The sequence below is a fragment of the Columba livia genome, chromosome 1, assembly GCF_036013475.1.
Source record: "Columba livia isolate bColLiv1 breed racing homer chromosome 1, bColLiv1.pat.W.v2, whole genome shotgun sequence".
NCBI lineage: Eukaryota > Metazoa > Chordata > Aves > Columbiformes > Columbidae > Columba > Columba livia.
In genome coordinates, this window is record NC_088602.1 from 198,999,398 (window position 1) to 199,027,267 (window position 27,870).

Sequence of the window (27,870 nt, forward strand, 5' to 3'; positions counted from 1 at the left end):
AAATCAATCATTACCAAAGAATATATTTTCAAAAGTCCATATTTTCAAAAACCTTTAAGTATTGAGCTCTTACTCTAGCAACAACAAAAGTTGATTTACCTTGAAATAAAGGGAAGGTGTAAGAAGACTGGGAGTCTAGCTCTTCAAGCATAGTTAGCTAGTCCTGTTGTCAGATGTGCTTCAGAGTGACAGTGCCATGCCGTGGAGGATCCATTGGTCTTTGGTTGGGACGGCACCCGATGCAATGGGTCAAAAATCAACACAGCCCACATGAGGGTGATATGAATGAGCCATCACGTTTGATCAGGCCCACAACGCTATAAAAGGTCAGACTCAGCATCTTTACCTTGCTACACACTGGCAGCGCCGCAAGTAACTGACGTATCGCTGCACTGCACTGGGATGAAAGCTGGTCACGGACAACAGCTATATCAAATACAGGTTCAGATTAATAAAGCTGTGAAATATGTCTGTCATCTTTAGGCCTATAACATAAGCCCAGATGTTATTAGCCATTTTTGCCTGAAAGAGACTCGCAACGGTACAAACTGATGCTCAGCAGATGCTTGTGGTGGCATTTTGCTTTATGCTTCACTATTCCATTGCTCCTGATCTCAGTCCACATGAGACTGCCACAGAAATAGAGCTCCAGTCCAAATCAGCACTTATTTTCATTCTCTTCGGCCTACTACACCTGTGAAAATTGACTCCAAAGAACAACTCCTTTCCTGCTCACAGATAATGACTCTATGAAGGCACAAGGCAAAGAGCAGACATGCTTCACAGGAAGGTTAGCTGGAGCTTTAGACCCCACTGAGGTAGCACCTTCTCTGGCTCACCTCTTCTCCAGATGACCTGGGGGCATCATGAGTCCAAACCTATATTTCTTCCCTTCAAACTTTCAGATTTCTTGATGACTAACATAAAGCGAGGGAAGGAGAAGTTTATCAGAAATTGTGTGGAAGCAGAGGAGTACCTTGGGAAATTAAACTGATCTCGTCTCACTGAAGACTACAGAACTGATACAAAAACTCAATTGACTGTGAGATCAGGTACTAAGTTAATATTCATCTTTTTATACATAGGAACACTTTTTATGCAGTTCATGAAGTTTCACTGACATAGCCTTCTTAAGCAACAGCTTTTCAGTAATATTCAGACCTTCACAAAAAATTAGAAAAAGGATAGCTATTCAAAGCTATGAATGATAGAAGTACTTGCTGTTCAAACTGGGACCCTCACTGGTCACCTACATCTATGAGAATATCCTCTAAAATACACCAGAGAATCTCAAGCTACCATTAAGTTTTCACTTTCATGAATAGCAAAGAGTCTTTGTTAGCAAGAATACCGCTATCAGAAAAGGTCAGAAGCTGGAATAGTAATGAGTTAATTTACATTCTAATGGACATACAGCTATTTATTTTGCTTGACTGATACAGCTCTGTGAATTGCTTATCAGTCAGAGATTTAAAATAATGTATGAAAGTAGAAAAAACCAACAAATTAAATATCCTCTCTTGATTAATCTGCATGTGAATCAGAGAATTTCTGGATCATAGCTAAAATAGTGCAGAGGTAAATGCAACATTATCAGTGACACTTTTTGGATACTTAAACATACCTGAATTGGGAAAAATAATAAAAATCTAAAACAATTTCTGGAAATTAGAAATATATTTTTGGAACAAGCAGTTTTTTATGTGGTCAACAAGAACAGATTATTTTCCACAGATGAATTTTGATATTAATCACTTTCACAATGTCTCATTGGGTGACAATTTAAACAAACCTTTTTCTCTTTTCTGGCACCTATTATCAGAACAGTGGCACACTGCTACAGATTTATCTCCTTGCTGGTAGCAAACTGTGTTATCTGAAGGACAACCATGTCTTGTAATAGATAAAATGCTGTTACAGTACAATTTGGAACAGATTTTCCTGGGACAACTTGACCCGGAGTAAAAAAAGATATCTTATGGAATGGAAGAAGACATTTGTCTCTTGCCTTTTATTACAGAAGCTCCTACTAAAAGTTCAAGTCATTGGGTCTATGTCCTGGTTTATGATTTGCAACTGAAAGTATTACTGGATGAACCATTACTTTCCTCAGTGAGCTCTCTCATATATGCATTTTATGTGAATACTAACCCAACTACCAAAAGTCCGCATGCCCAGGTACTAACACACAGTGAACGGAGAAAGAGCTAAGAAGTTTGCTCACATGTTGTAAACTCTGCCAACACCTTGAAAAGGTCAAGGTTATTTTTCTCTACATACAAGAAAAAGAACCTTTTCTTTGGCAGAAGGAAGATTTCCCTGAAGAATCTTCAGTTTTGCTCGTGTGTTCTCCAATCACTGATGCTAGTTCACGTGCCCAGGTGAGGGATTACGCTCTCTACCTTACTGCTCTGACACTGCAAGAGTTAGTAATGCAAATAATGCACCGTTTTTTGCAAACTAATTGTCACACACAACTCTTCCTGAGCAGAGCAGACAAAGCAAGGTGAAAAGAGCGGTATATGTCACACACACTGAATCAGCAACATAATTTAGAACAGAAACTGAGTCTTCAGGGTCCTGACAGCTCATGACTGTTGCTTCTAGAAGGGCCAGTGAGTATTTCCATACACATAAAGACTTTGTATGCTTGCTAAGAACACGTCTGACAACTTAGCCTGACTTTACCGAAAGCTAATTTAAGCTTCAAAACTAACTTTTTAGGAATACTGCATCATATCTTCAGAGCTTTCTGACAGTCAGAAACTCTAACTATGCCAGTGTTTGCTCTTTCCTGTGTTTAGAATTCACTCCCATTTAAGCTTTTACAGTTTCTAAGTACATTAGAGAAATCTCAGTTTACATTAGGGCATGTCACTTTGATGAATATTGAGGCACGTTCCCAATATTTTCTGTTAAAATGCAGATGGAGCATAAGCTGTTTGTAGTGTCCTAAAGTCCTTTTAATGAAAATACATTCAAAAAAGTCTTCAGCAAATGTGGGGGGGAAATATTCAGTAATAAATGTTTTCATTTTCTTACATGTGAGCTTCATATTAGGGCACAGGTGAAAAAGGTCACCAGATATTTAGTATTGACATCTGTGCTAACAGTTTCTCCTCTTATAAATTTATTCATCCCATCCATGCATTCTCTCAGCTATCTGCTTCTTTAGATATCTGTTCCTGGACTCTCACAGACTTTTCCTCCAGGATTTTTGTCTCTGTGTCCTCATCCCAGTTTGAAAACCAGCTAATCCTATCCCTGAAACAGTGATCAGAAGAATCCCCAATAAAAGAATAAAACCAGACAGATGTAGGGAAATGCCCATGGTGTCCATGACTGTTTCTAAGTGGGAGACAGAAAACCAGCACACTTCAACTAGTGGTGAATCATGCAACTGAGGTAGGACAGTCACGAACTGAGTCTAGAAAGATTTCAGACAACAACACAGAGATGACGATCTCACAGTAAGCTGAAAAACTGTCTAGACTCTGATGTTCGTACTGAATAGATTTTCACATGTCAGCTCAATTGTGTCACCATCTAGTGTCTTTTGGGTTGGAAGATGTATCCTCATGGCATTGCCAGCAGTGACGGAGGACCCATAGGTGGGAGGTGAGGTGGAATACCCAAGGGCATCTCGATTAGCATAGAATGCCAAAGTTTATGCTGTCTACTGAAGCTCCCATCAGTTGTAATGGACACATAGACACTTGCACCAAACTTAGACACCTATATGCAAACATCTAAATTCCAGTGTCATAGTCTGTGAATTTGGAACTTTACACAGATTCACAACCATAGGTTTAATATCAAGGGTCTAGTATCACGGCTGCCACGCCTTCTGTTACATAGAAGTCCATGCTGGATTGGAAGATATGACACAGGATATACAAGATACATCAGAGCTTCAGTTTTCAACCGGGGCAATATCAAATCTCCCACTGTCTCTGCCATTTCTTGATAACCTAGTGTATCTCAGATGGTCCTGGATGTCTGTTAGTGAGCTCAGAGCTCAGCTTAGAATTTCACTCCTATTGATTTTTTTGAGGTTTGAGAGCACTGGACAAAAGTTCATCATAAAGCAACAAATAAATTAAATTGCAGAGACTGAGAGAGCCTGGTGGTTTCACCTGCCTGTCTTTCTGTCATTATTAAATTACACTGTAGTAACTTCAGAATTTTGTGTTTAATATGCACCAAGCAGTCAGTGTGGTTCTGAATTTTATTGATTTGCCTTTGAAATATCTTCTGTGACAATGGGAAGTGTCAGGAGCTCAGGCATGTTGATCATAATTGGCTCATTTTCATACCACGTGGCAAAATCATACATGCTTGATGGCAACGTAATGAAAAGGTAATCATGCCATTTAGCCACGGTGGTGGAAACTGGAATAAGCAATAACACGGTTATTTCATTCTTCAGATCCAGATGTTATTCAAAATAATAATTTCCAATTTCCTGTTCTTTCACACCAGCTTGACAGACCAGTTCATTCCTGGTAATAAGGACTCAGATAGAACAGAAAGGTTGACAAACACTGGGAGAAAAGATGAACAGTAGAAAAAAAACTTATCACAAGATTCAAGTTTTACATGGTTGAATCTTAGCTGTGAAGGTTTATCGTTTAGTGCAGGAAAGCAAAATATTTGGCAAGGGATGTTAGTGAGAGGCCAATGTCCAAGGAGTAACAAAACTGTGAAGAAAACAGTGAATTTCCAAACTCTCACTTCTGTGGTGGAACCTCTGGGTAATTCACTTTGCTTTGAACTGCTGAAGATTTGATACTGTCTACCCTGACACGTACCTAATAGAGATAAACCTTTGCTTTCCTGTTCAGCCAGTCAAGGGGCAAGTCTCAGTATATCACTTACTTATCAAGAAGAACAAAGCTGAATTAGTAAAAGATTTGCAGCAATCTAAATTATAATGGTTAAATGACATGAAGTTCAGAAGATTTAGCATAAGACCATAGGAGCCTGAAAGAAAAAAATGATAGAGAAGTAATGATTGATGGATGTCATACTATTGCAGTAGAGAACACTTAAAGAGTATGAAGCATGATAAATGGATCAAGATGATCTGGTTTGCAAGAAAAAGGTTGAGAAATGTCACATTTTTCTGAATTCCTCAAGATTCAAAGATGAGAAATTAACATAAAAAAAGACTGAGTCCTTAAGTCTAATGAGAGAGGAACAGTACTGATGTGAATTTTATAATGTTTAGATTGTGTGCTGGTCATGTGTAGTCCTGTGCGGTATTTTAAAAAGTTAATGAACAGAACACTAAAAAATGATGCTGATAAAGGATCCTGACAAGATAGTCAGGAAATGATAAGTATTAAATGAATGTATTACAAGGAGAAGCAAGAAAAACCATGAATAGGTATTTTTTTTCCTGTGACAGTGCTCTGTCTCTCAGAGGAACATAAATTGATTTCAGACTGTTGAGTTTTAGACGACATGCTTAACATAATGGAAATAACCCCTCAATACTGAGAAAATTGGAACAGTACATAAACATCGACAAGTTAAACAGAGAAGATTATTATGCTGACAACCGTGAAGCACCTTGTGGACCTCACAGCTGGCCTAAACTTAAAAGTTAGCATTTTGAGAAAGACTTGCTAGGGTACCTAGCATGTATGCCACTCCTTTTTTAAAACCAGAATTTACTGCGTAAGAAAGCAAACAGTACAATTAATCAGTGATGGTCCTCAAATCAGATGTGATACATATTTTTTCCTTGTAGCTCCCCCAAGAACAAGTAAATAAAAAGACACTAAAGGTAGATCGGTATCCTCTTTACCCAGTCACCATACAGTTTTGCTGGCTTATAAACCCGATCAGCTAGGATAGGAAATTGTAGGGGATTTTGCCCCTGGCTTTGTTTGTTTGATTTTAACTCTTATGAGCTAATTTTGAAAGTATAACTCAGGTCATAGGGATCAGCAACAAAAGGTCTACTTCAGGGGAAGGAAAAGGTTGATTTAAACTACTGCTTGTTTTCATTGGTGGATGGTGATTCACTAAAGCCATTTTTGTGAAAAGTAGCTGCCTTTCCAGAATACACAAAACATTTAATTGTTAAAAATAAAAAAAAAATCAGCTCTTAGATGAATTTCTAGTTAAATGCTAGATAAAATACCTAGCAGCCATCTAATATTTAGCAGGACCACCTAATATCTAGCAAGCACTAAATATTAGATCCTCTTGATAACATGGAGCCTGAATTAATTTATCATATTATTAAAAGGCCTTTGTTTCTTATAACATAAGTAAGCTTTTTGATCTATCCGGCAATTGGCCATTGTAGACTAAATTGCTCACTTTCACAGTGGGTGTTCTCGTTGGTGAAATTTTTTAAAAGGTCTGGGACTCAATCTTTCTGGGAGGTGTTTTAAGCTTAATAATATTTCATAGGCTAAAGGAAACTAATTACAATTCCATACTAGTTTCAACAGAATTATACATCCTGCTACTCAAAATTTAATAATTCAGAAATTATTGCTTCAATTTGAAAATATTAGCTAATATAAAACAGAAAGCATACAAAAATATCTTCAGATCCTCTATTGAACAGCTTTTCCACGAAGAATGTTCTGAAAGTTATGTAAGTGTTCTGCTATACAAAGAAAGACCCTAAATGGGAGACGTAATGAACATCTTTAATCTGGTAAAGATTATTTACTGTTAATGAAAACTAGAAAAAACAGTGTGCAAGTAGCTACCACATATTAATGAATAAAAATGGGTACCTCTGTGCAAAAACGCAAGTAGTGAATTTTCATTCATCCCTTTTCCTAGTATGAATGAGTTAGAAATGCATCTGAATTGCAACTTTTACAGCAGCACTCTGCACTAGATACATTTTGATTTAATGACACAAATACATATCTTGTTACACTGCAGTTCTTTATCTCTCAGACAACACAGGGGAGCAGAATAAAAAGCTTGGGAATACTTGAGAATTAATTGCCACTCTCAGATTAGTTTTAATTCTCCAACCACAGAATTTCAGAAGCATTAATTTTTCTCTGTTCAATTTGTTTAATTTGCAACATTATTTTCCATAGGGAATTGGAAAAAAAATTCTTATTTATTGTATTGCTCTCTAAATTGCCATTATTTATTTTTATATCCACTATTATTTAAGATTTGTGTATATTTACAAATATAACCTTTGTAGTTGTAAATAGCAAAAGGGAAATTTTTAGAAAAGTAGCAGTAGTAAATTGCCATTTATGTCTCTTTTTCTGACTTCATCATTACAATGATGCAATTTATCTTTGTGTTTTATCAACACAAATTGTATAACTGGTGTAACGACACTTTGCCCTTTTGTAAAAATCTCTGAAATCCCTAGAATTTCTCTGTAATTTTGTTTCTTTATTACTAGATCTTATTTAAATAGCCACAGAAATTATGTCAGAATTACTGCTCAGGAGGAGAAACATCTTCACTTCTTAGTTCCAGCATTCAAGCCCTTGATCTGCAATGTGCAGAATATGCCAACCTGGGATGTTGATGAAGAAATTACTTTTTATTTTGTGGAAATGTAGCAAGTCTTGATTTGGTGTTTTATTCCTGCCTGAGATGGAATCACAGTTTCACCAAAGCTTTAAGTTAGATCTGCCTGGACTCCTCCTTCCAGACAGGTCCAAAGGCTCTCCAAACCAAACCAAACCCTAAATCAAAATCACCAGGCTTTACTATAATAAAACTCAAATACATAACTTTTTTCAAATAACAAACTGTAAAATGATTAGCTGGAATATAGAAGCAAAAGGGTTTTCTGAACAGCTTTCCCTACTCACTATTTCCCTACATTACAGATTCTTGTTTCCAGTCTAATCAATGACTTGTTAAAAAAAGCTCTATATCATTCCTGCCAGCTCCCAGAAGATTTTAGTCCCATTCCCTCTGAGGTCTACGTGTCTTCTCCCTGCTGACTTCAGCTGGTTCCTGGATTAAACTCCAGATGTCCAGCTCTTTTTCCTGAGTTGACTTCCACTTGCTCAGATTCCACAACTGTTGGAAATGTCTCTCTATGAGGAGGACACCAGGGAGGAGTGATCTGCCTTCACTGCAGGAGGACCTGCCCGACCCTGGTACTACTCAGAGGAAGGAAGGTCACATACACACTTGGAAGAAACCAAATAGATTCTCTGAATCAGACTGCTATTCTGTCCTTGATACAAAGGATGGTTGTAGCTCTTTTAAGTAAAGAGATTCTCATGTTAACCATAAATGTCTAACAATAAATTTTATATCTAGCAGACTCATGTACCCAGAGGTACATGATAATGAGGTACAAGGATAATCCTACAACATGAGTCCTTAGAGAATCAGTTCAATTCAGATACTTCTGAATCTGGGTATTAAGGAAACACCTTTCCATCTACCTTGCACATGGACAATTGAATCAACCATTACTTTTGTTAATAAAGAATTGTGTGCTGTCTACAGCTACCTGAAAGGAGGTTGTAGCATGGATGGGGTTGGTCTCTTCTCCCAAGTACCAAGAGACAGGACTAGGGGAAAAGGCCTCAAGTTGTGCCAAGGGAGCTTTAGATTGGATATTAGGATATTAGATATTAGGAAAAAAAATCTTCATGGAAGGGGTTGTCAGGCATTGGAACAGGCTGCCCAGGGCGGTGGTGGAGTCACCATCCCTGGACGTGTTTAAAAGGCATTTAGACAAGGTTCTTAGGGATATGGTTTAGTGCCGGAGTTAGGTTATGGTTGGACTTGATGATCCTGAGGGTCTCTTCCAACTCAAATGATTCTATGATTCTATGATTCTAAAATCCTAGAGAAATGCCATATTTCAAATGCCATTACTAACAGTAACAGAACTTTAGTTAGATAAGACTCCCACAAGAGTCTCGATCTTTGCATTGTGTATGGAAGTGTCATGCAATAACTTTGAAGTAAATGTGGAAAATGAGAAAAAGGATAGAAAAACAAATACTAATTTAAGAAGCAGGAAGAATGATCTGGAACAGGATCTCATTGATTTTGTTAACATTCATAATAAATACAATAAAATAGTTTACTGATGATATCTTACTGAGAAAAAATAAATAAACAATGTTTTATTTTAAGAAATTGTGCTGAATTTTCCTTTGTTATGGTGATGTTATGCTCAGTTGATTATTTGTAATGATTCAAAAGCACTTTGGCAAATTTGGACTGCATTCTTTTCTCTCCGTTTCAGGAATTAATTTACAATGACTGCATAAAAATTCTCCCTGTTTGCTGATGCTTAATTTATGAAGTATTCTAAATTGCTCTTTATCAGTCATGTGTCATCTGTCCAATGGCATGGACCAATCTCTCTGCCTTCTACAAACTTTATCAGTATTGATTTTGTTTTCTAAAGGATCTTCATAAAAAGACAATATATAGGCAAAAGCCAAGAACTTATTCCAGGGGAAGCTCATTAAAAATATATTCCCTCACTAATTTCCTACTTATAATTATGTTAAAAGATCAATCAGTTAACTAATTTTTCAATTCAATGTCAGCCAGACTAATTTTACTTCTCTCCATTTTTAAATAGAGAGGGGTTGTTACATGTAAAGCCTTACAAAATTCCATTATGTAAAAACAACTAAAATTTATAATCAAACTTGTAATATTAATAAAGATATTAATATGTATTTAATCAGAACTAATCTATTTTCTGCAAGCCCACATTAATAACTTCCCTTGTTATAAAGAAACCCAGATTACTTTCTACAGTAGCATAAATGGGATTCCAGATTTAGCTATAGTGCATAACTCAGATTCCAACTTCGGTGATAATATACTTTTTTTTTTTAATAACTTCAGTTCTATGCTTGCCTCTGGTGTGTGTGCAGGACTCATGGTACGCACCCTTGTCTGGCTGGTCAGATAAACTATGGTCCTTGGCCAGACTCCTCTGCAATAAGTGGAGCGTGATGCGCAAACTCAGAGATCAAGCTGCTTAAGCAACGACTGAAAAAAATGACAGAACCGATCCTCTTCAGATACTTATTTTACACTACTAACTGCAGGGGGGACTATTTTGACTAGTGTAGACTACAAATCTAACTTTTTTACAGTTAAGTTGGGATTCATCTAACCAAAAGTGAGTAGAAATTTAAATATGAAACTTGGGTGCGTGAGTTTTTAAAAACTGTAACAATCAACAGGGAAGAATAGGCTCTTTTGGAATACTATTCATTTTAGCTACTCCAGATGTTCGCAGTAGCTGAGATGTGCCAGTTTTCTTCACCAGACAGGGATCCCTGCTTGCTGCCCAGCTCAAGTGAGGAAGGATGCCCTGTAGCTCTACACAGGATCCCTGATAACAACATCTGAGCTGAACGTGTCTGTATGCATTGCAGGGCAAGCCTGGGAAGACAGGCTGAAGTACATAGCATGCAAAACAGTTCCAGCCTCTTTGCCTCTAAGGACCTATAAAAATGTACATTGACAATTAATTATCATGACTATTTAAAAAGGGCCATTTTGACTGAAACTGTATATAGTTTCTTCTTCTTTTAGTACAATGCATACTAATGTGCTTTTAGTAGGATAAAGAGGTTGATAAAGTTGGAAGTCTGGTATACAATGAACAAGTTACAAGATAAACCTCTTCCTTAATTAAGATTAACCTTAGTAGAAATAATCATTACAGTTGATATTCATGTAGTGAACGTTAGCTGGCTCAGATTATCTAGCTGCTCCTATTTTAGAGCCAACCTCACAAGCCATTGAGATCGCTAAGGAATATTATATAATAATTAAAAAAAATGAACACTGTGATTTTTCATCTATAGTGTGAGAATAATTTGCTCTGTATGTAATGTCGATGAACACATCTGGCACACTGAAATAAAAAGCATATCTTCATTCTTTCTGTCTGCATCAATTTCTAAAGAACTTTTGTATATAAAGTCATATCTATATGTGTTATATAAAATATATATATATATACATGATTAAATAACTTCTCTTTCTCTCTGAGAAGTATTGTGAAAAAGTTGAAAATTATCCAGATGGTGATTTATTACATTCAGTCAGAGACCCTCTCTTTTAGCAGCTTGGGCCCTCAAACATGAGAAAGATGGAGAACCATAGAATAATAGAAGTGTTTAGATTGGAAGGGACAGTTGGAATTCATCTAGTCCAATCACCTGCTCAAAGCTAAGCTAAGTTCAATAACTGTGCTGACATCAAAGAATGACAGCTTCTCTAAATCGCTGAAATAAAGGAAAATGGAGCCAGAATGACAAGCAGTAAACATACAGACTGAGTAAAACCTGGAAAAAGCTAGTGAGAAAGGGTAGAAATTGGATGGAGATGACTGTTTTTGGCGTTATCACTACTTCACAGATACGACAGTGTTTATACTACTATAGGGAGGCACTGCTTGGCCCCAGATGCCTAAGATAATCACGCTTACTGAGAACAAGTATTTTAAAATACAGGAACTATTTCACATGAACAGTAAAAAAAGATCTTGGCTTTGTATTGACAAATTTGTTTAGTTAAGCTATTAAAATATATGTAGATCATACTATGTTATTTCCCATAATCAACAAACTTTGTCTATGATGCTGACTAATCCCTGAAGTATTACTAAATGATTTTAAAAAAATATTTAAGGAAAGCGTACTATTATTATTGCTATCATCATCATCATCATAATTTATCGTTTTTAAAATATTAGCAAGCTTTCTGCTGGGGAAAAAAACAACTCGTGGAAATGGAAATTAATTGATGAAATTAATTTAGAGATCATTAAGCTATTTTCTCATTCAGAGGTTTTGAGTCTGTGCTTTTATTCATGCACATGCTGTCTTTTTCTAATTATCACAGGATCTTTAGAAGTTCTCTATCTAGAACACATGAAATCCAATAAAAATGCTTACAACAGAGAAAAAAATATTCTGAAAAGTCCATCAAATACAACTTTCACCTAACTGAATTATATACTAAACATAAGGTGATGCTAGGAACGTGTGCATAAAAAGCTTGGCTCACGGTAATAAAAAATATGAAAAAAAAAAAGTCAAAGTTTTTCTCATTTAACAAACACGAAAACAGCATGGTATGTTTCTTATACACTGAAATACTGTTCCAAGTTATGACAAATCTGGCTTTGGAAAGAAATCGATTTCTTTTTGAAATCTGCTTTGACACACTTGGGAGTCAGCTTTCAGAATTTGTGCCTGACAGCTTTGGCTTCCATGTCCTTTTTTATACTGTATTCTGAAGGTGACACGCAAAGATGTATGTATCCTGGTGTTGGTTTTGATTGTGTTTGAATTATGAGTCACCCAAAGGCTTTCTGGGAAGGGCAGTGTTGTATTTAATAAATGCACGCTCTTGGTTTATAAAAAAATTTAAAAGTTGAGCGTTATTCACAGACGGTAAGTGTAGCCATTGCAAAGCCTTCCTTCCCTTTTTAAGAATGTGAAATAAAATTGCTTAAGGAATTGTACAGGTGTAAATACTTAATCTAGAAGACTAATTTAGTTTCTGCATTTTTAATTGACAGGCAAACTGCAGAAGCCAAGAGAGTTTTGTGGCCGTTGAAAGTGGTTTGGGAAGTGCTTGAAAATCACACCTTCCCATCTCCCCAGTGCTGTATCTCATGTCTGTAGCACAATAGATAATGTACTCACTTGTTTAATAGTGTATTAGCTTACTTTATTACTATAAAATATTGCACTATATTACAAATCACCACGTCACAACGTCTACACAATGTACTTTGACAACAGATTTGGAAAGCCAACAAATGTTGTTTAATAGGACATTACATTATACTGAACCAACAGAAACATTGTTCAACACATTCAGACTAAACTTAAGACATGCCTTAGTACACAAGCACAGTTTATATGGTACTTTTTTAGAGTCCAGCTCTGTAGTTCTCCTTCCTTAGGCTGAGATCTCCCAAATCTCCTCTGAGGAAAGCTAGGCTCACCCAGAGTAGGCTCACCCAGAGGCTACACTATGGGCAATTAGGAAAACAAAAAAGAGTTTCTTCATGCAGTGGGTTCTCCCATGTACTACACTTGGGAGGTATTTGGCTTCAAATGGTGCCATTTTTTGATTAGATACACAGTCCAAAATAATCTGGTTCATTTTCTGATAATACTGCTTGCAGTAACAGAGGAGAAACCTCTCTGGTCTGGCCAGATTCCAGTGTAGGCAAGCCAAAAGGTCTGTTTTCTCAAATAAACCATTGTTCAACTAGTATTAATTCATTCTTTAATATCAGTAAGACTGAAATCAGTCTGCAACACTGCCAGTAGAGCTCCTGTGTTCTCGCAGTGACATGGGCTGCAGCTGCCAGACACAAACGTGCCCTGGACTCCTCAGCAGAGACAAGTGGTTGCCTGTCCCACAGGCAGAGTTCCTGCAGCTCTCACAAAGCCTACGTGTGTGGCAAGTCTCTGCGTAGACCTAATAATGATAATGTCTGACTGCTTAATGTATGTACCCTCATCTTGGGCAGAAGAATTTAATGGCAAAATAGCCATTGGAGCTATGGTAGTTACCTCTTCATGCCACGCAATGATGAGAATCTGTGTGTACACACTTGTATTTCTTTTTGCTAAAAGGTCTTCTACAGCAATCTATTTCTCCAGCGTGCAAACTAACTCCTCTTAATGTCAACAAGAGTTAGGTACGCACATCCCTAGGAGAAGTGTCCTCATAAGTTTTAATAGAAGCACTGTTCAAATTTAATACAGACCATGTAAGCCTACATTAGAAAACGGTTGCACCAATAGTAAAAGTACTTTCAAAACAAAATGCTTGCTAATAGTCATGAAAAACCTTCTATGCAATACACATAAAAAAGATTTATCTAATGCTTTGCGAAATTATCCACAAATGTACCACATAGCGCACAAACATTAATAAGAAAGAAGCAGCAAAACCGTAACACTACCACTTTGAAATGCAATGCAATTAATACTACTTCCATTAATACAGCGTAATAGCTACTAACTATTATTGATGTCTATTTTTTCAGGAATCCATATTCATTAAGAAGGTCTATGGTTTCCTTTCCTTTTATTCAGAAATATGGAAGCAATTGCACACTGTTTCACTGCTAATCAGAGCCATACAAGAAAAGATATGAAAGTCTCATTAGTGTGAATTTTCAGATAACCGGTCTCCTGCCATGACTCCCTCTGTTCAAATTTGTCATTTCCTGCACTACTGAGAGGTTATGATTTCTCTTACTAACAAGATTTAGATTGAATCCCTTCATAAACTGGCTACATATGCAACTTATTTTTCATTTACCTGCTATAACATAAAATATTTATTAAAATAGATTTTATACCAGATGATTACAACAAGTTGCTTAAAAAATATTTCAAGTTGATCCAAAGTATAAAATAGTTTCAATGTGTGGGACGAAAAGGATGTAAATAATTTGAAAGATACTACAGACTTAACAGCTAAAAATATGATACTCCATGAGGTGAGACACACTTTGTAAAAATGAATCTGGAAAGCCATGCTTCCAGGAGTTATGTTAATATAACAGCACTATTTCTTGCATGGTAACAGTATTTTCCAAAAATCTTTCAGAGATTTTATTTCTGGAATTAACATAGGAAAGACAACCGCCCCTCTCACAAGGCTGTAATGGAACTTTCTGGCACAAGTTAATGATTTCTATGTAGGGAAGGCAGGCAGGGGCAAGTGGCCAAGGCTGGGGGTGGGGAAAGGGCAACATGACGTCTAACAGCAAAGTCAATGAAGTGGACAATGTACCATGACTCACAATATTTTTGATGGTTAAATACTTCTGGCATTACTAGCTAAGAACGGCAACAAAAATGCGAAAGAAAATGAAACAACTCAAAAGCCAGCATGAGAAGGATATGTTTACAGAGAACTCACGCTGAGGAAACTGTTGAATTCATGATATCATATAAAAGCTCATAATTTTGAGACGGAAAGGAAAAAGGTCAGCTATGAACCTTTGTTTTCCATCAGTTTGAAAGCAGACAGACCCAGGAACAACAAAGCACTTCATAGAGGGACGGCAAGGCAAAATGGTGTGGTAAATCAGAAAGAGAAAACTGAAAGAGGATGTTTTAACAGCACATTGGACACAAGAAGTTTATGTCATTGACTAGGGTTCAGTGGTTCACATGGTTCACTTCAAATGGGTCAGTGGTTCACTACTAGGTTCATGTGCACATTCCCTTTTTGGGTTTAATGTCCCTTAGACTCACAAACAAGAGATATATGTGTCATTTAAAAATATAGCAGGGCTAAAAATGCAGATGTTGCCAAATGGATCTAAGTTCCTCTCAACACCAGAATACTGTAAAGAATGAGGGAAAAGGGATCAGGCACAAATGTACAGTTGGAGTAACGGTCTGGAAAGGAGAAAGTACAGCAGGAAGCAGGAAAGCTGTCAGACCTTGTATCTCCTGATATCTCTCCTCAGAGACAACAGAAAGAAGCACATATTTGTGAACAAAGTAAGCATGAATAGACTGCTATTACTTCACAGTACCCATAAGAAGCAATTAAACCAAGACTGGGTCCTTTTAGGAAACGACTGGAAGGAAAAAATCACCAATGACTCAGGGATGTAAAAGAGTAGAGACAGTACAATGACAGAAAACCTCCATTAATCCCAAATCAAAAACCTACACCATTCTCCTAACAATTTTATTTCTTCAAACCCTCAGCACTGTTGACTAGAAAGTCAAAAGTCCTGAACTGGGGATGAGCAAGCCATGAGATGCAGGGTCTCCAGTTTGCACCAGGTTCTGTCTTAATATTTTGAATGAAGAACTTCAGAAGCAGAGTCAAAGCTCTAGAGACCTCAGTGGTGGGCTGAGGCCATGGAACCTGGAGATCGCAACTGCCTGGGACAGACTTGTCTTAGCACGGTGATAGTGCTGCCTGCAGCTTTATCTTGTGCAGCTTTCCCAAGAGAGAGGACAACTTGGAGAAAAATAAGGATGAGCTTTCCTGACCAGAGGAATTGAAAGACATCTTATAAGACATCTTATAGCAACCCTGGACAAAAAATATAAAGGAAAAAAAACTCTGAGATCAGTTAATGGAATGGGTACCGCGGATGTAGCTTTCCTTCCATTTAAGTCTGCTTATTTTGAGGGGCTAGGCTGATTCACTAGAATATGTAGACATGTTTTTTATGAAATTTCTGGCTGTTTTGGAAATTGCTGGTGCTTTGTGTGAAGTACTGGTATCTGTTTGCAGTCTTAAGGAATTATAAACTTCTACTGGGTTTTATGTAAAATCTGAGCAAGATACTTCACCATCCTTTTATTCTAATGGTTTACATCTACACAGTTAAATTCTCTGCCTTAATCTCGACTGTTTGAGCGTTCCATGTGGCCCACACTCTCTCCCATATTGTGTCGGAGTGAAACTGGCTGCTGGCTTATTCCAATCACATGCCAGGACTGGGCTAACAATTAACCAGTATGGACAATGCATCAGTTTTCTGGCTCCATTTCATACCAAGTGTCCCTGAGCCTGCTTTGATTCCGCCAGGATAAAATAGCCACCTGAGGTAAGAACTTTGTCAGGCTCTCTCCCACTTTTTGCATTTAGCTTTAATGTTTTACTCACAGCACTTGTTTAGGGGCCATCATAGCTTCATGAATCAAACCTAAGTTGTCTTCAGTTTTCCTTAACGACAGTGTTTCAGATGGATCTAAATTTTAATGTGTCAGTTCTTTTTTAGACAGGAATACTTCTGGGGCTGGGCTGCTGTCTATAGGTTCATAATTTTCAAAGGTATTTTCCAAAAGAGATGGCATGTGTCAGATACTTGGATAATTCTTTTAGTAGAACATGCCAAAGCCAATTTTTGATGTCCTAATTAGCTAATATTTTGATCTACACAAATTGGGCACACACTGATTCTATCAGTTAGCGCTGTTTTTCAGTAGCTCCAGACTCTATACTCAATGCAGGCTGTTGCAGAAGCTGGGAATGAAGTGTGAAGGCTGAAGCAAAGCTGGAAAGGGGTAAATCTGGGTAACACACATGTTCATATCTTTTTATTCATTGTTTTCCTATTATTTTTTTTTTCCCGCCCAGTATGTATATTCTGTCAGCTTATAGTAATCGATGGAAACTATATGGCTGGTCAGCAAAAACAGCAAACAGCAAAGAAATCAAACTAAGGAGCGCATCTGTGTTTAGCAAAGACCTTGACTAACAAACAGAAAGTTTGCAAGATCTCAAGCCATAGAGTATCAAAGTTGCCACCAAAACAAATGTTGCTCAGTATTTTCTTAGATATACAATTATATTATTTCCATGTTTTTTTTCTAAGAAGAAATGTTAAAATTAGTACTTCCTCCATTTGGATTCTACCTCATGACAAGTCTCTGCTGTTGTTTCAGATGGGCGTTTTTAGTGGCCTCTTCAAATCTGAGTGCTGCTCTTCCCTCCACCTTTTTGAAATGTGCAGAACTTTCTTTCCAGTTCATACTCTGTCTCTTGATCTCCTAAGCTTGAGGGACAATGGCTTTTTAAATGCTGCAGCATGCATACTATATGCATATGAGAGAGTGTTCTTTCCTGTTTAAGATGCTTTTTAGCTATAGTGAGAATATATCTCAGCCAATGCTGATTTTTTCTTGTATGCAATGTAGATAAGATTGCTGGATGAAAGAGAGGAAATTTAGTCATTTACAAAAATGGATTTGCCACAGTGTACTATGCAGTCAGGCCATATTCATATCAGAGACAGAATAAATTACAAGGCAAAACACAACCTTATGCAAAACATAGCCTTCGTCTTCCAAAGACAGGAACAGTACTTTGATCTTAATCTTAAAAATGAGATGCTAAAGACAGGATGCATAGGGCAGTGATGGAAAAGGATGGTATTATTCAATAAACATTAAATATAATAAAATAAAAATTGGATCCATGAGTAAGGAGAAAGTCTGCCTTGCTTCGCCAGTGTCACAGATTAAATATTTTAGAATCATAGCAGGTTTCTCTAAGTATTTTAGAATCATAGCAGGTTTCTCTAAGTACTAGAATTCTGTTTTGTATTCAGATTATCTCATATGACCAAATCTCATCATTTATTTCTTATTCATATCATGTGGGATAGACCCATACATCTGAACCAGTCATCCTGAATTCTCTTTATAGTCAGTCATGCAGAATATGTACTTTCAGGGTATACCTGACTTATTTGAAACATCTACCTTGGAATTACATTAATTGCACCCTAGAAAGGCCTATTTCTGCCCAGGGACTATAAAAGGAGACATGATGACTAGTACAGATAAAATTACCTGCATTATAGATGTATATTTGGTCACATGGATTCCCTTTTCCTATAAATTTATGAAAATAATCAAGGCTGTCACCTTAAAACAGTCCTCATGTTTCTGCTAAGCTATGAATTAACAATCTCAGATAGAGTAGGTTTGTCTCATACACTGAACTTTTTCACTTATTTTGAATAACTCAAACAAATGAGCCCTTTCTTTAATTTCACAGCCTAACAAACTTCCATTAAGGTATATTCCTTATTTCTGATGTACAGAATTTTCTGATAGTAAACTTTCATTTGTTCTGTATCATCCCATTAAGCTTAATCACTCTGTAGTACTTCCAAACAGTTGCTTAAGTCTTAGTCATTGTTTTACCATGAACAAAACGTATTTTTGTTCCCTTCTCTGCATTCTCTAAAGTGACCAAACATCCTCTTCCCCAGCAACAGAGGAATAAGACTCAGGAACACATCACTGCATTTGGACCTAGTATTTTGTGTCAGCTGAGTTAGGGTAACTATATGGACCCCCAAGCTTGTCCTGACAAAATTCAAGAAGGTGTAAATCTATACTGCTTTTATTGAGGATTGAGTTTAGTGTAGTGCAGTATCTCCTATCTCCATGTGCAGAAAATAACCACGGCTTGGTTAATGTATCAGAACTTGTTGAATCATCATGTTGATCAACATGTTTTGATCATGAATCGATGCTCTAAGAAGAAATTTTCATGAGAGGAGTTTTCCTCATGAGCTTGAGTATGTTGCTGCTTCAGTTTTTTTTTTTTTTTTTTTTTTGCTACTGTCCTGCACTGATTGCAGAAATATCTGTTTTCCTGTCTGTTGTCACTCAGGCTTGTTCAGCACACTGGATTTCACACTTCACTTCTCTCTGGAGATTGGTGTTCTGAATTGTTTTCCTCTAGAGGAGGATTAGTTTGCATTTTTCAAAATAAAATTCCACAATTTGGGGTTACATTAACTCCTCTAATCCCCTTTACACTCTTCTTTTCTGCTACATAATTTTTCCTAATTTGTCAGCATCTTCAGAAAAAAATGTTGCATACTCCATTGTTCCAGATGCTTAATGGATGTTGCATAAAACCAGATTTAATACCAACTAATATAGGACCTCTGGAAAAATTAACTTTCTCCAAGTTCATATATTATAGTGACACCAATTAGACTTGACTTATCACTCTTAATTAGGTTTCATTCCAAATAAATGTCAGATTCTGTCTCTTACAAATCATTCTTTTAAATATAGATATGAAAAAATACTTTATTGACTATGTGAATCTGCAGATAAACACCTTGTGTTTATTATTTCTGCAATTTGATAAAATGTTACTGTGTTCTAAGGCTTTGTAGGTTTTCTTATAACAAATGTGGCATACACAAATACTAAAGGTTCATTTTCCAACCTCTGCTCTTCAGAAGGAAATAATTAGTATAGAATCTTTTTTTTTTTTCTTTTGAAACATCGAGTAATGTACATTCAGTGACATATGAATGCCTTTAGAGGAATGAAGATCTTTAATTAAGGATATTCAATCATTATGCACTTCAGGTAATAATAAAGTGTGATGGATGCTTATTTCAAAACATGGAAGAAAATTTGTTTGGCTAAAATATTAAAAGCTATTAAATTACTTATCACTGTCAAGGTATTAGGACTTCTTCAGTTGTTACTGCTTTCCTACAGGCAAGTCTTGACTCCCCTTCCGGTGGTGTATATTCAAGCTTACTGTGCCAGGCTGGTCAGAAAAGACAAGTTGCTAGAAGCTATTTTTTTCAAAACAGAGAAACATGTACTATGGATCTTTGTTGTCAAGAAACAAGCAAAACAACCGTTGTACAATACTTTTACAGTGAAGGAAATGGAGGCAAAATGACTTATCAAAACCACTAACCTTGTACAGGGATAATAGATTGTTCCGATTTTGGTCTACTTTAATGAGTCAATATACACATTCATATCTAAAGCTTGCAGCACTACTTTGAGACTACATAAATTTGCTGCAGACACCATACAAATGATTATGGGGTAAAAGGCCTAGAACTGCTTTAGTTTTATCCTTATAGAGATGGGACCATTGACACTCAAAACACAAAAAGGAATGTACAATAAATTGTTAGATTTTGCCTAGGATACTTAATTGCAGATACACTTTTTCAGAACCAATGGTTTTACCTCCCGGAACATGGAAATCAATTTCCAATCTAGCACAAAAGGATGTAGTGAGTATATGTATGTCTTATGGTTTAGAACCTTTTACACACATTTTCGTAATTGTACAGACTTTCCAAACTTACCTCCTCTATGGATAATCAAAGAAGTTTCACTTCCAACAGGACATTCTTTAAGTATATCCACTACTTCTGCATGGCTCAGGTTCTGTACATTCTGCTGGTTGATCTCAACAATGAGGTCACCTTCACACAAACCAGGACATCCCTGAATGTCTAGAATTTGCTTCACCCTCTGTCCTGTAGGACTGTCTGCTATAGTGAAGCCAAAGCCCTGGGCCCCTTTCACAATGGTTAAGGTCATGAGTTCAGCTTGGGTGGCCCCAGAAGAAGCCATTGATACATTATCATCATGGGCAGGTGGTGGGAATGTGCTATCAAGCTGACTATCTGCTGGAATGGAGTGCAAGGAGTGTGGTGGTCGATCTGTTACGTCTGGAACAGACTGAGAAGTCCTAGAAATGTATTCCAAATAAGTTTCATAGTTATGTCTTCCATTTACCACTACCGGAGGCCTCTCCATTACTGCAAGGGGTGGCACCATGCTGTTGGCAGGATCTTCAGGATCAAAGGGCAAAGGGTATCCACGACATAGCACCAAGTTGACACTCTGACCAATAGGAACAGACTGGAAGAGTTTGACTACATCTGCGTGAGTATGTCCAAGGACACAAACTTCATTAATATAGACAATGACATCACCTAGAAAGAGAAGAAAAAATAGTGTCAACATGAGACGGCTTCAGCTACTATATATGCAGTGCAATTTTTTTTTACTAGATAGAATTGTACTGAAAAAAATAAATTAGATTAATATGCCAACTCAAATAATGAAGACAAAAAATTAAAGTTTGTCTTCCAATAAATGCAATACAAATAGGCAATGACAGTACTTTTTCTCTTCTGGGGAAACTCACAAATGGAGAATTAAGCTGGATCTAGACATACACCTTTTCTTAACTATCAGTGTAGTCCACAAATAATTTTTTATAAGATACAATGGAAGTATATTTGGAAGGTTAGTTGTCAAGAAATACCACTGTTTTGTGAAGAGTACGAGGAAAATTAAAATGAAATAGTAAGTAATCAAGGACTTGATTCATGAATAGGATGCAAGACAGTGTATGCATGTGCATGAGGAAATACTTGTTGCATTGATTGTGGTATTGACATTTTCCTATTAAATGTCATTACTTGCCATCAGACGTCCAGGACTACTGCAGTCATTTCCTATTCTAGGCATGAACTAAACTGTATCTTGGTTCAAGGACAATGACAGGAAAGATTTTGTTGGGAGGTATAGGAGCTTTTCATTAGAGAAATCTAGGCAAATGTCTGGAAATCAGTTTAATATTTCCGACTAAACCAGCTGATTGAACAAAAATAAAGATACTACCTTTACCTCCAAATGTTGCCTCATAGTATAGTACAGAGCTGCCAGTCAGAACATATATGAAAGCAGAATACTTTATTCAACAGGCTATTTATTGGTCTCCATATTGCTAATGCCCTACCCAGCTTCTGGTATTGAAAAGTTCAGAAATAAGTTTTTTCTTGTTGTTAGAATGGATATATGTATATATAACCATAAATTATTTTTATGGTATTGTCAAGGTGCCTATCAAAATAAAAGTGAATAATCAGTACGAATGATATTAAAAATAGTTTGATGACCCACAATCAGTTTCCACTTCAATAAAACAGCTTGCATCTTTATAACAAAGGAGAAGGATGTTTCATTAGAGAACTCCACAATTTCACGTACTTTTCTAAGTGAAGAACATCTTATTATCCAACAATTAATTAGGAAGAATAAATCATTTATACAGACAACACTGTTAGGTGTCTACAAAGTACACAGTTCAATAATTAACCTATCATAACATAATGTTTTTTAATGGTATTTCAAAATTCAGCAATAAAATGAGAATGATTTAGGGAGGATGAGGTGTTTTCTGTGGAATTGCTCTCAGTGTATTTATGAAATTATGTCTTTCAAGTACTTCAATCAAAAGATCTAATCAAGCAAACTGAGGAAAAAAGAACATCATCAAGATGCCAGTGCAAGGGCTGTTTCTAGGTGACAATGAAAGGCAAAAGCTGTTTCTCTGTGAAAATGAAATGGTCAATTCCCACATGATCAGCCTGTCTAACAGCCTGACAGTAATTAATTGCGTATGCACAAATTGTGATTCAGAAAAAAAAATTCTTCAGAGGGCATCTAAGGAAAAAAAAAAGCTAAGAGAGTTTGTTTAAATGTTTGTGCATATTATTCACAAAAACCTTAAGAGCTGCAAATACTGTGTTAAATTGCATAATAAATAGATTTCAAACTATAAGCAAAAGCAGAAAGGTCACTTCACAGGCAGTGCTGAAAGAACTCCAGTGTTTCTGTTTCAAGCAGCTGAGAGCACAACAGTTTTGAAAAATCAAGATTTAAAAGAGAGAAAGAATGTACTGTACTAAATTATCACAGCAATGGCTGCAATTAATTGTGATTTGCTCATGCCCTGGTATAGAAGATCTTACCTGCATTCTCGTCCCTGGCTTCCTCATTAGCAGTGAGGCTGACATTGCTCATAATAGGACCGAAACTCTTGAACTGAGACCTCTTCAATGCATGCTCCTGTTTTGGTAGCTTATGCCTTAATAGTACCCTTGCAACTTTTTCATCCATGCAGTCTTTATTTCCCTGAGTGCTGGCAATGCAGATATGTGGTGGGAGGAGACCAATCTGCTTGTTCATTCTCTCTTGCAATACTTAAGCGGCGTGCAAAACGAACAATGTATTTACTGTGCTGGGCAAGTAAATCATTGTCTGTTCTCACCGCTTCACTTTATACATTTCTACAGCATTAGCTATGATCTCAAACTTAATATGGTTTTCATAAATCAGAAATCATATAAACTAGTTGTCATTACATAGGTCTCCAGTGAAAAGAAATTAGCTTGTGCACAAGGAGTGCAGTCAGGAAACATCTAGGCCAAGAAGCACCTTTCCCAGTCACTAACCAGGCAAAACTGAGCATTAGAAGGTCTTGGGTAAGAAATCCTTCAAATACTAACCCTGCATTATCCCTCACAATAACAGAAAAAAAAGAAAATCAACATTTTCCAAGGTCTTTGTGGTTTCTGAGGTACAACACGAACATCTAGGCACACTCTGAATTGTAACTCACTCACAGCTGAACTGTTTGAGACCTATAATGCTGTACTGTCATATGGAGAACATACAGCTGAAAGTTAAGGAGGGGTGGGGAAAATGGCATGACTTACTAAGTTCAACTCAAAGAAACAGATACAGCGACGTCAAACTGGGAAGAAACAGAGTTTCAGATCATGAGACACGAAGGAGGAATAAAAGGGGTTAATTTCAGAAATGCTTCTAATAAATCACTGGATTGTAGGTTTTTCTCCCAATCCAACTCATTTTCCAGGCTGAGAGTTCCTCATTGCTGACACAGAGAGAAGTACCCAGCATTTGGTAGGAAGAGAGAGGTAAGAGCATTACAGAGCCAGTGCCATGCCAATGCAAAATTCAAAACCTCTCTACTTCAGGAAAACTCCCAGAAAGGTTCCTGTAGCAACTTTTCTGTCCAATCTCTCCTGGTGCTTCTAATAATAATGAGTGCATATGGACAAACATAATAGCGTTCCCTTCTATAATTCTTGCCTGTTTTCTGAGTAAGCTGTGTTCTGCCTCCAGAAATCACAGTTTCACAGTGAGTGGGTATCTTTGAAGTTATGTAGAACATTTATATTAAGCATCAAACTTTCCTTGGCTTTTAGAATTAAGCCTACTAAAAGACCAGAGCTTGCTTACAGATCTACAGAATGATTGAGGTTGGCAGGGAACTCTGGAGGTCATCTTGTCCAATCCCGCTGCTCAAGCAGGGTCACCTAGAATCAGCTGCCTACGATCACATCCAAGTGCCTTTTGATTATCTCCAAAGTGGGGACTCCACAACCTCTTTGGACAACCTGTTCCAGTGCTCAGCCAACCTCACAGTGACAAAGTGCCTGATGGCACCTCGTGTGTTTCACTTTGTGCTCATTGACTCTAGTCCTATCACTGTACACCACTGGGAAGACCTTGTCTCTGTCTTCTTTGCATGCTCTTTTCAGGTATTTACGTACATTGGTAAGATTGCCCTGAGCCTGCTCTTCTCCAGGTTGAACATCTCTACTTCAACATCCTCACTATCAGGTGTTCTCCCCAGTTTCATCTTCCTCACTAGCCTGTACAAACTCTATACATGCCCTGCCAGCCTCATCTTACTTGAGACTGTTCAGGGATGACTGAGACCAGGAGGGCTGGTCTATGGAGAAGGCATCTGAATGAGAGTCTCAAGATGAAGTGGCAGGTTTGATAGATACCCAGCAGAGGAGACAATAAATATCCTGTCCTACATCTCAAACATCTACATTGTCACAAGAAAAAATTCTTCTGTCTAGCAGCTGACGTCCACAATCAGCACTGAGTCAAAGAATGTTAGAGAATATTGACAGTGAACAAATTTGTCAAACTGTCTTACAATTAACTCTGCTTTATTTAAGGCTCTTGTGTTTAACTGACAAATTTAGGAACATAGGTCTGGAGGGGACTTCGTGGATGGTTGAACCTAGTCTCCTGTTATTCAGTACAACACAGCATGTTACACTTGATGAAATTCAATGTCTTCTTAATAGAAATATCCATGAATGCCCAGAATATTTAACTTCTTTAACTACTTATTTTGTTTATTAAAGTTTGCTGATTGTTACTTTGTCATGTTACGTAAATCAATCCAGCACCTGAATGCTTGGTTAAAGGTTACATTTTGTTATCTACATATTTCAAAGAAAGAAAACAGATCTAAACCATTATTCTATTTTGTTTGCTTAGTTACTGGTGAAGAAATTAGTGAGATTCAATATCCTCTCACGACAGATTCTTACTTGCATTCCTCTCTACAATAAGGTTACAGAATCAAGTCTGACAGCTTGAGGATTTTTTGCTGGCATTAATTCTGGAAAAACACCTTTTTTTTTTTTTTTATTTTCCATGCTTGAAGTGCTTGATCCAAACGTAAATTGTTTTATTGACATAACTCATTTCATTCCATACTATCCTAATCTTTCATATAATGCTACCAGCAATATTTCCCTCCTTTCTGAAGAACCTGTATGATTCAGTGACTCCAGTTATTGTTTCTGCTATGTTTTTATTACCCCTGGGATGTCTGTATACACATTTTGCACCAGTATGTAAAGTTCTTCCATTTTCTTACGCATATTCCCACCACTTGTATACAAACACTTTGCTTACTTCTTATTATTGTTTCTTGTTCACTTGGTTGCCTGGCTGGAATTTTTTATGGCATCTCAGTGAACTGAATTGCCTACTGGGCTGTCCTTCTTATTTAGAATCCTCGAAACTTTGAACTCTGCATGTAGAGGAAAAAATGCAGATTAGATCTGTTTTCTTAATTAACGATCATACTCAAAGTTTAGCAGAAATGTCTCCATTGTTTCTGATGAGTTTAGGATCAAACTCTTTGTATCTGTGTTCATGTCCTTAAAATATGGCAGAATACTGTGATGTGGTGGGGGGCAGAGGCAGCTCTGCTACCCTCCTGCAGCCAGCAAAAGGCAGCAGCAATGGAACCAACAACAGCCCAGACTTTGGAAAGTCATAGAATCATAGAATGTCCTGATTTGGAAAGGACCCTCAAGGATCATTGAGTCCAGCTCCCATCCCTGCATATGACAACCCCACAGTTCACACCATGTGTCTGAGGGTGTTGTCCAGTCTCTTCTTGAACACTGTCAGGCTTAGGGCCGTGACACCTCCCTGGGGAGCCTGTTCCAGAGCTCCACCACCCTCTGGGGGAAGAACCTTTTCCTCATGTCCAACCTAAACCTACCCTGGCACATCTTCCTGCCATTCCCTGGGGTTCTGTCATTGGTCACTAAAAATAAGAGATCAGCATCTGCTCCTTCTCCTCCCCTTGTGAGGAAGCTTTAACCACGATGGAGTCTCCTCTTAGTCTCCTCTTCTCTAGGCGGAACAAACCAAGTGACTTTACCTGTTCCTCATATGGCTTCCCCTCCAAACCCTTCACCAACTTTGTAGCCCCCATAAGGACAAGTGCAGATGATCTGGAGGTTTCACTTAGTTCCTTAAAGAATAGTCATCCGTGTCACCACCCTGGCTGGATGGCCCGTAATAGACTTTGTAGCCCTCTTCTCAACACTCTGTAGTCAGTGCAGGAAGCTCCAGCTCTGCAAGACTTTGGTTGCATTTTTTCCTTTTTTCTACCTGCATTTACAGCCCAGGTAAACTGTACTATAATAACTTCTCTAGCATTACTTACTCCCACTTGCATTTCTCAACCACACACTGAATTCTATGTATGCGTATCTTGCGTGAGCTTCAGACCTAGCAGTACCTGATTATTGTTGAAGTTTTCCCTTCCCCTGCCCACCCACACTATCTACTGTCATTACCAGCTATTTCTGTCACTTCTCAGCAGTGACCTTGTCTTCTCTTTCTGCAAAGTGCTGCAACATTGCTGACACTGTAGCCTATTAATAACAAATTCAGAGGTGTTAGCATGTTTCCAATACTGAGATACGAAACATGGGGGTTATTTTAATAACAACAGCACGTGACTGGTGGTCATGGAAGAAACAAAGATTGTTTAGAAATGAGGTATTTTTTACAGGTGCACATAGAGTTACTAGTAGCAGCACAGAGAACCAGTGTGCGAAGAATCATTTAGTTAAACAGTAGCAGAAAAATTATATTCTGAAACTTTGTATCTCCTTCTTCGTTCTGCCTGCCATAGGTGGTAATCCAGTGTATGAATAAATCATTTTTGTTATGGGTGTGTAGAGGCAATTCTTTGTTTCTGCATAAACAGAACTTCTCTGTTTTCTTGTAGTCTGACCTGACACACAACCTTGTGAAAGCAATTTGGCTCCAGCTGTTAACATCTGCATGGTATAACTGTTATAGACAAAAGATAAACCTCAGGATCTTGTGGTTCATGGTAGCCTGATTTACCTTTTTTTTTTTTTTTCTTTTTCTTCTTTTTCTTTTCTTTTTTTTTTTTAATTTGCCCCTGCTTTTTGTCAATACTCTTTATGTAATTACCCCTATTCCTTCAAGTAAGAATTACTGAATTATAATAACTTCTGAAAGGAGATTGCTGTGTAAGATGGCTATTGCATATTAATACCGTAATGCTTAAAAAACCTTCTAACTTATTTCTTTTAAAAATAAACATTAAATTATCTGCTAAAAAGTATCAAGAATGTAATATGGGGAGAAGTACGCGTAT

At 37.2% G+C, this 27,870-nt stretch overlaps 1 protein-coding gene across 14 annotated transcripts in view; it reads right to left on the reverse strand.

Moving 5' to 3' along the window:
• The window catches only part of MAGI2 (membrane associated guanylate kinase, WW and PDZ domain containing 2), a 742,272-nt gene that overhangs the window by 100,116 nt on the left and 614,286 nt on the right, over positions 1-27,870 (reverse strand). For 13 of the 14 annotated variants that reach the window (XM_065049176.1, XM_021300626.2, XM_065049173.1 and 10 more), the window contains one exon: positions 20,612-21,247. The exons of the other annotated variant lie outside the window; for it this stretch is intronic. In XM_065049176.1, coding sequence (XP_064905248.1) covers positions 20,612-21,247 — 636 coding nt within the window. The remainder of the gene's footprint in view (positions 1-20,611; positions 21,248-27,870) is intronic. 14 annotated transcript variants of the gene reach the window in all.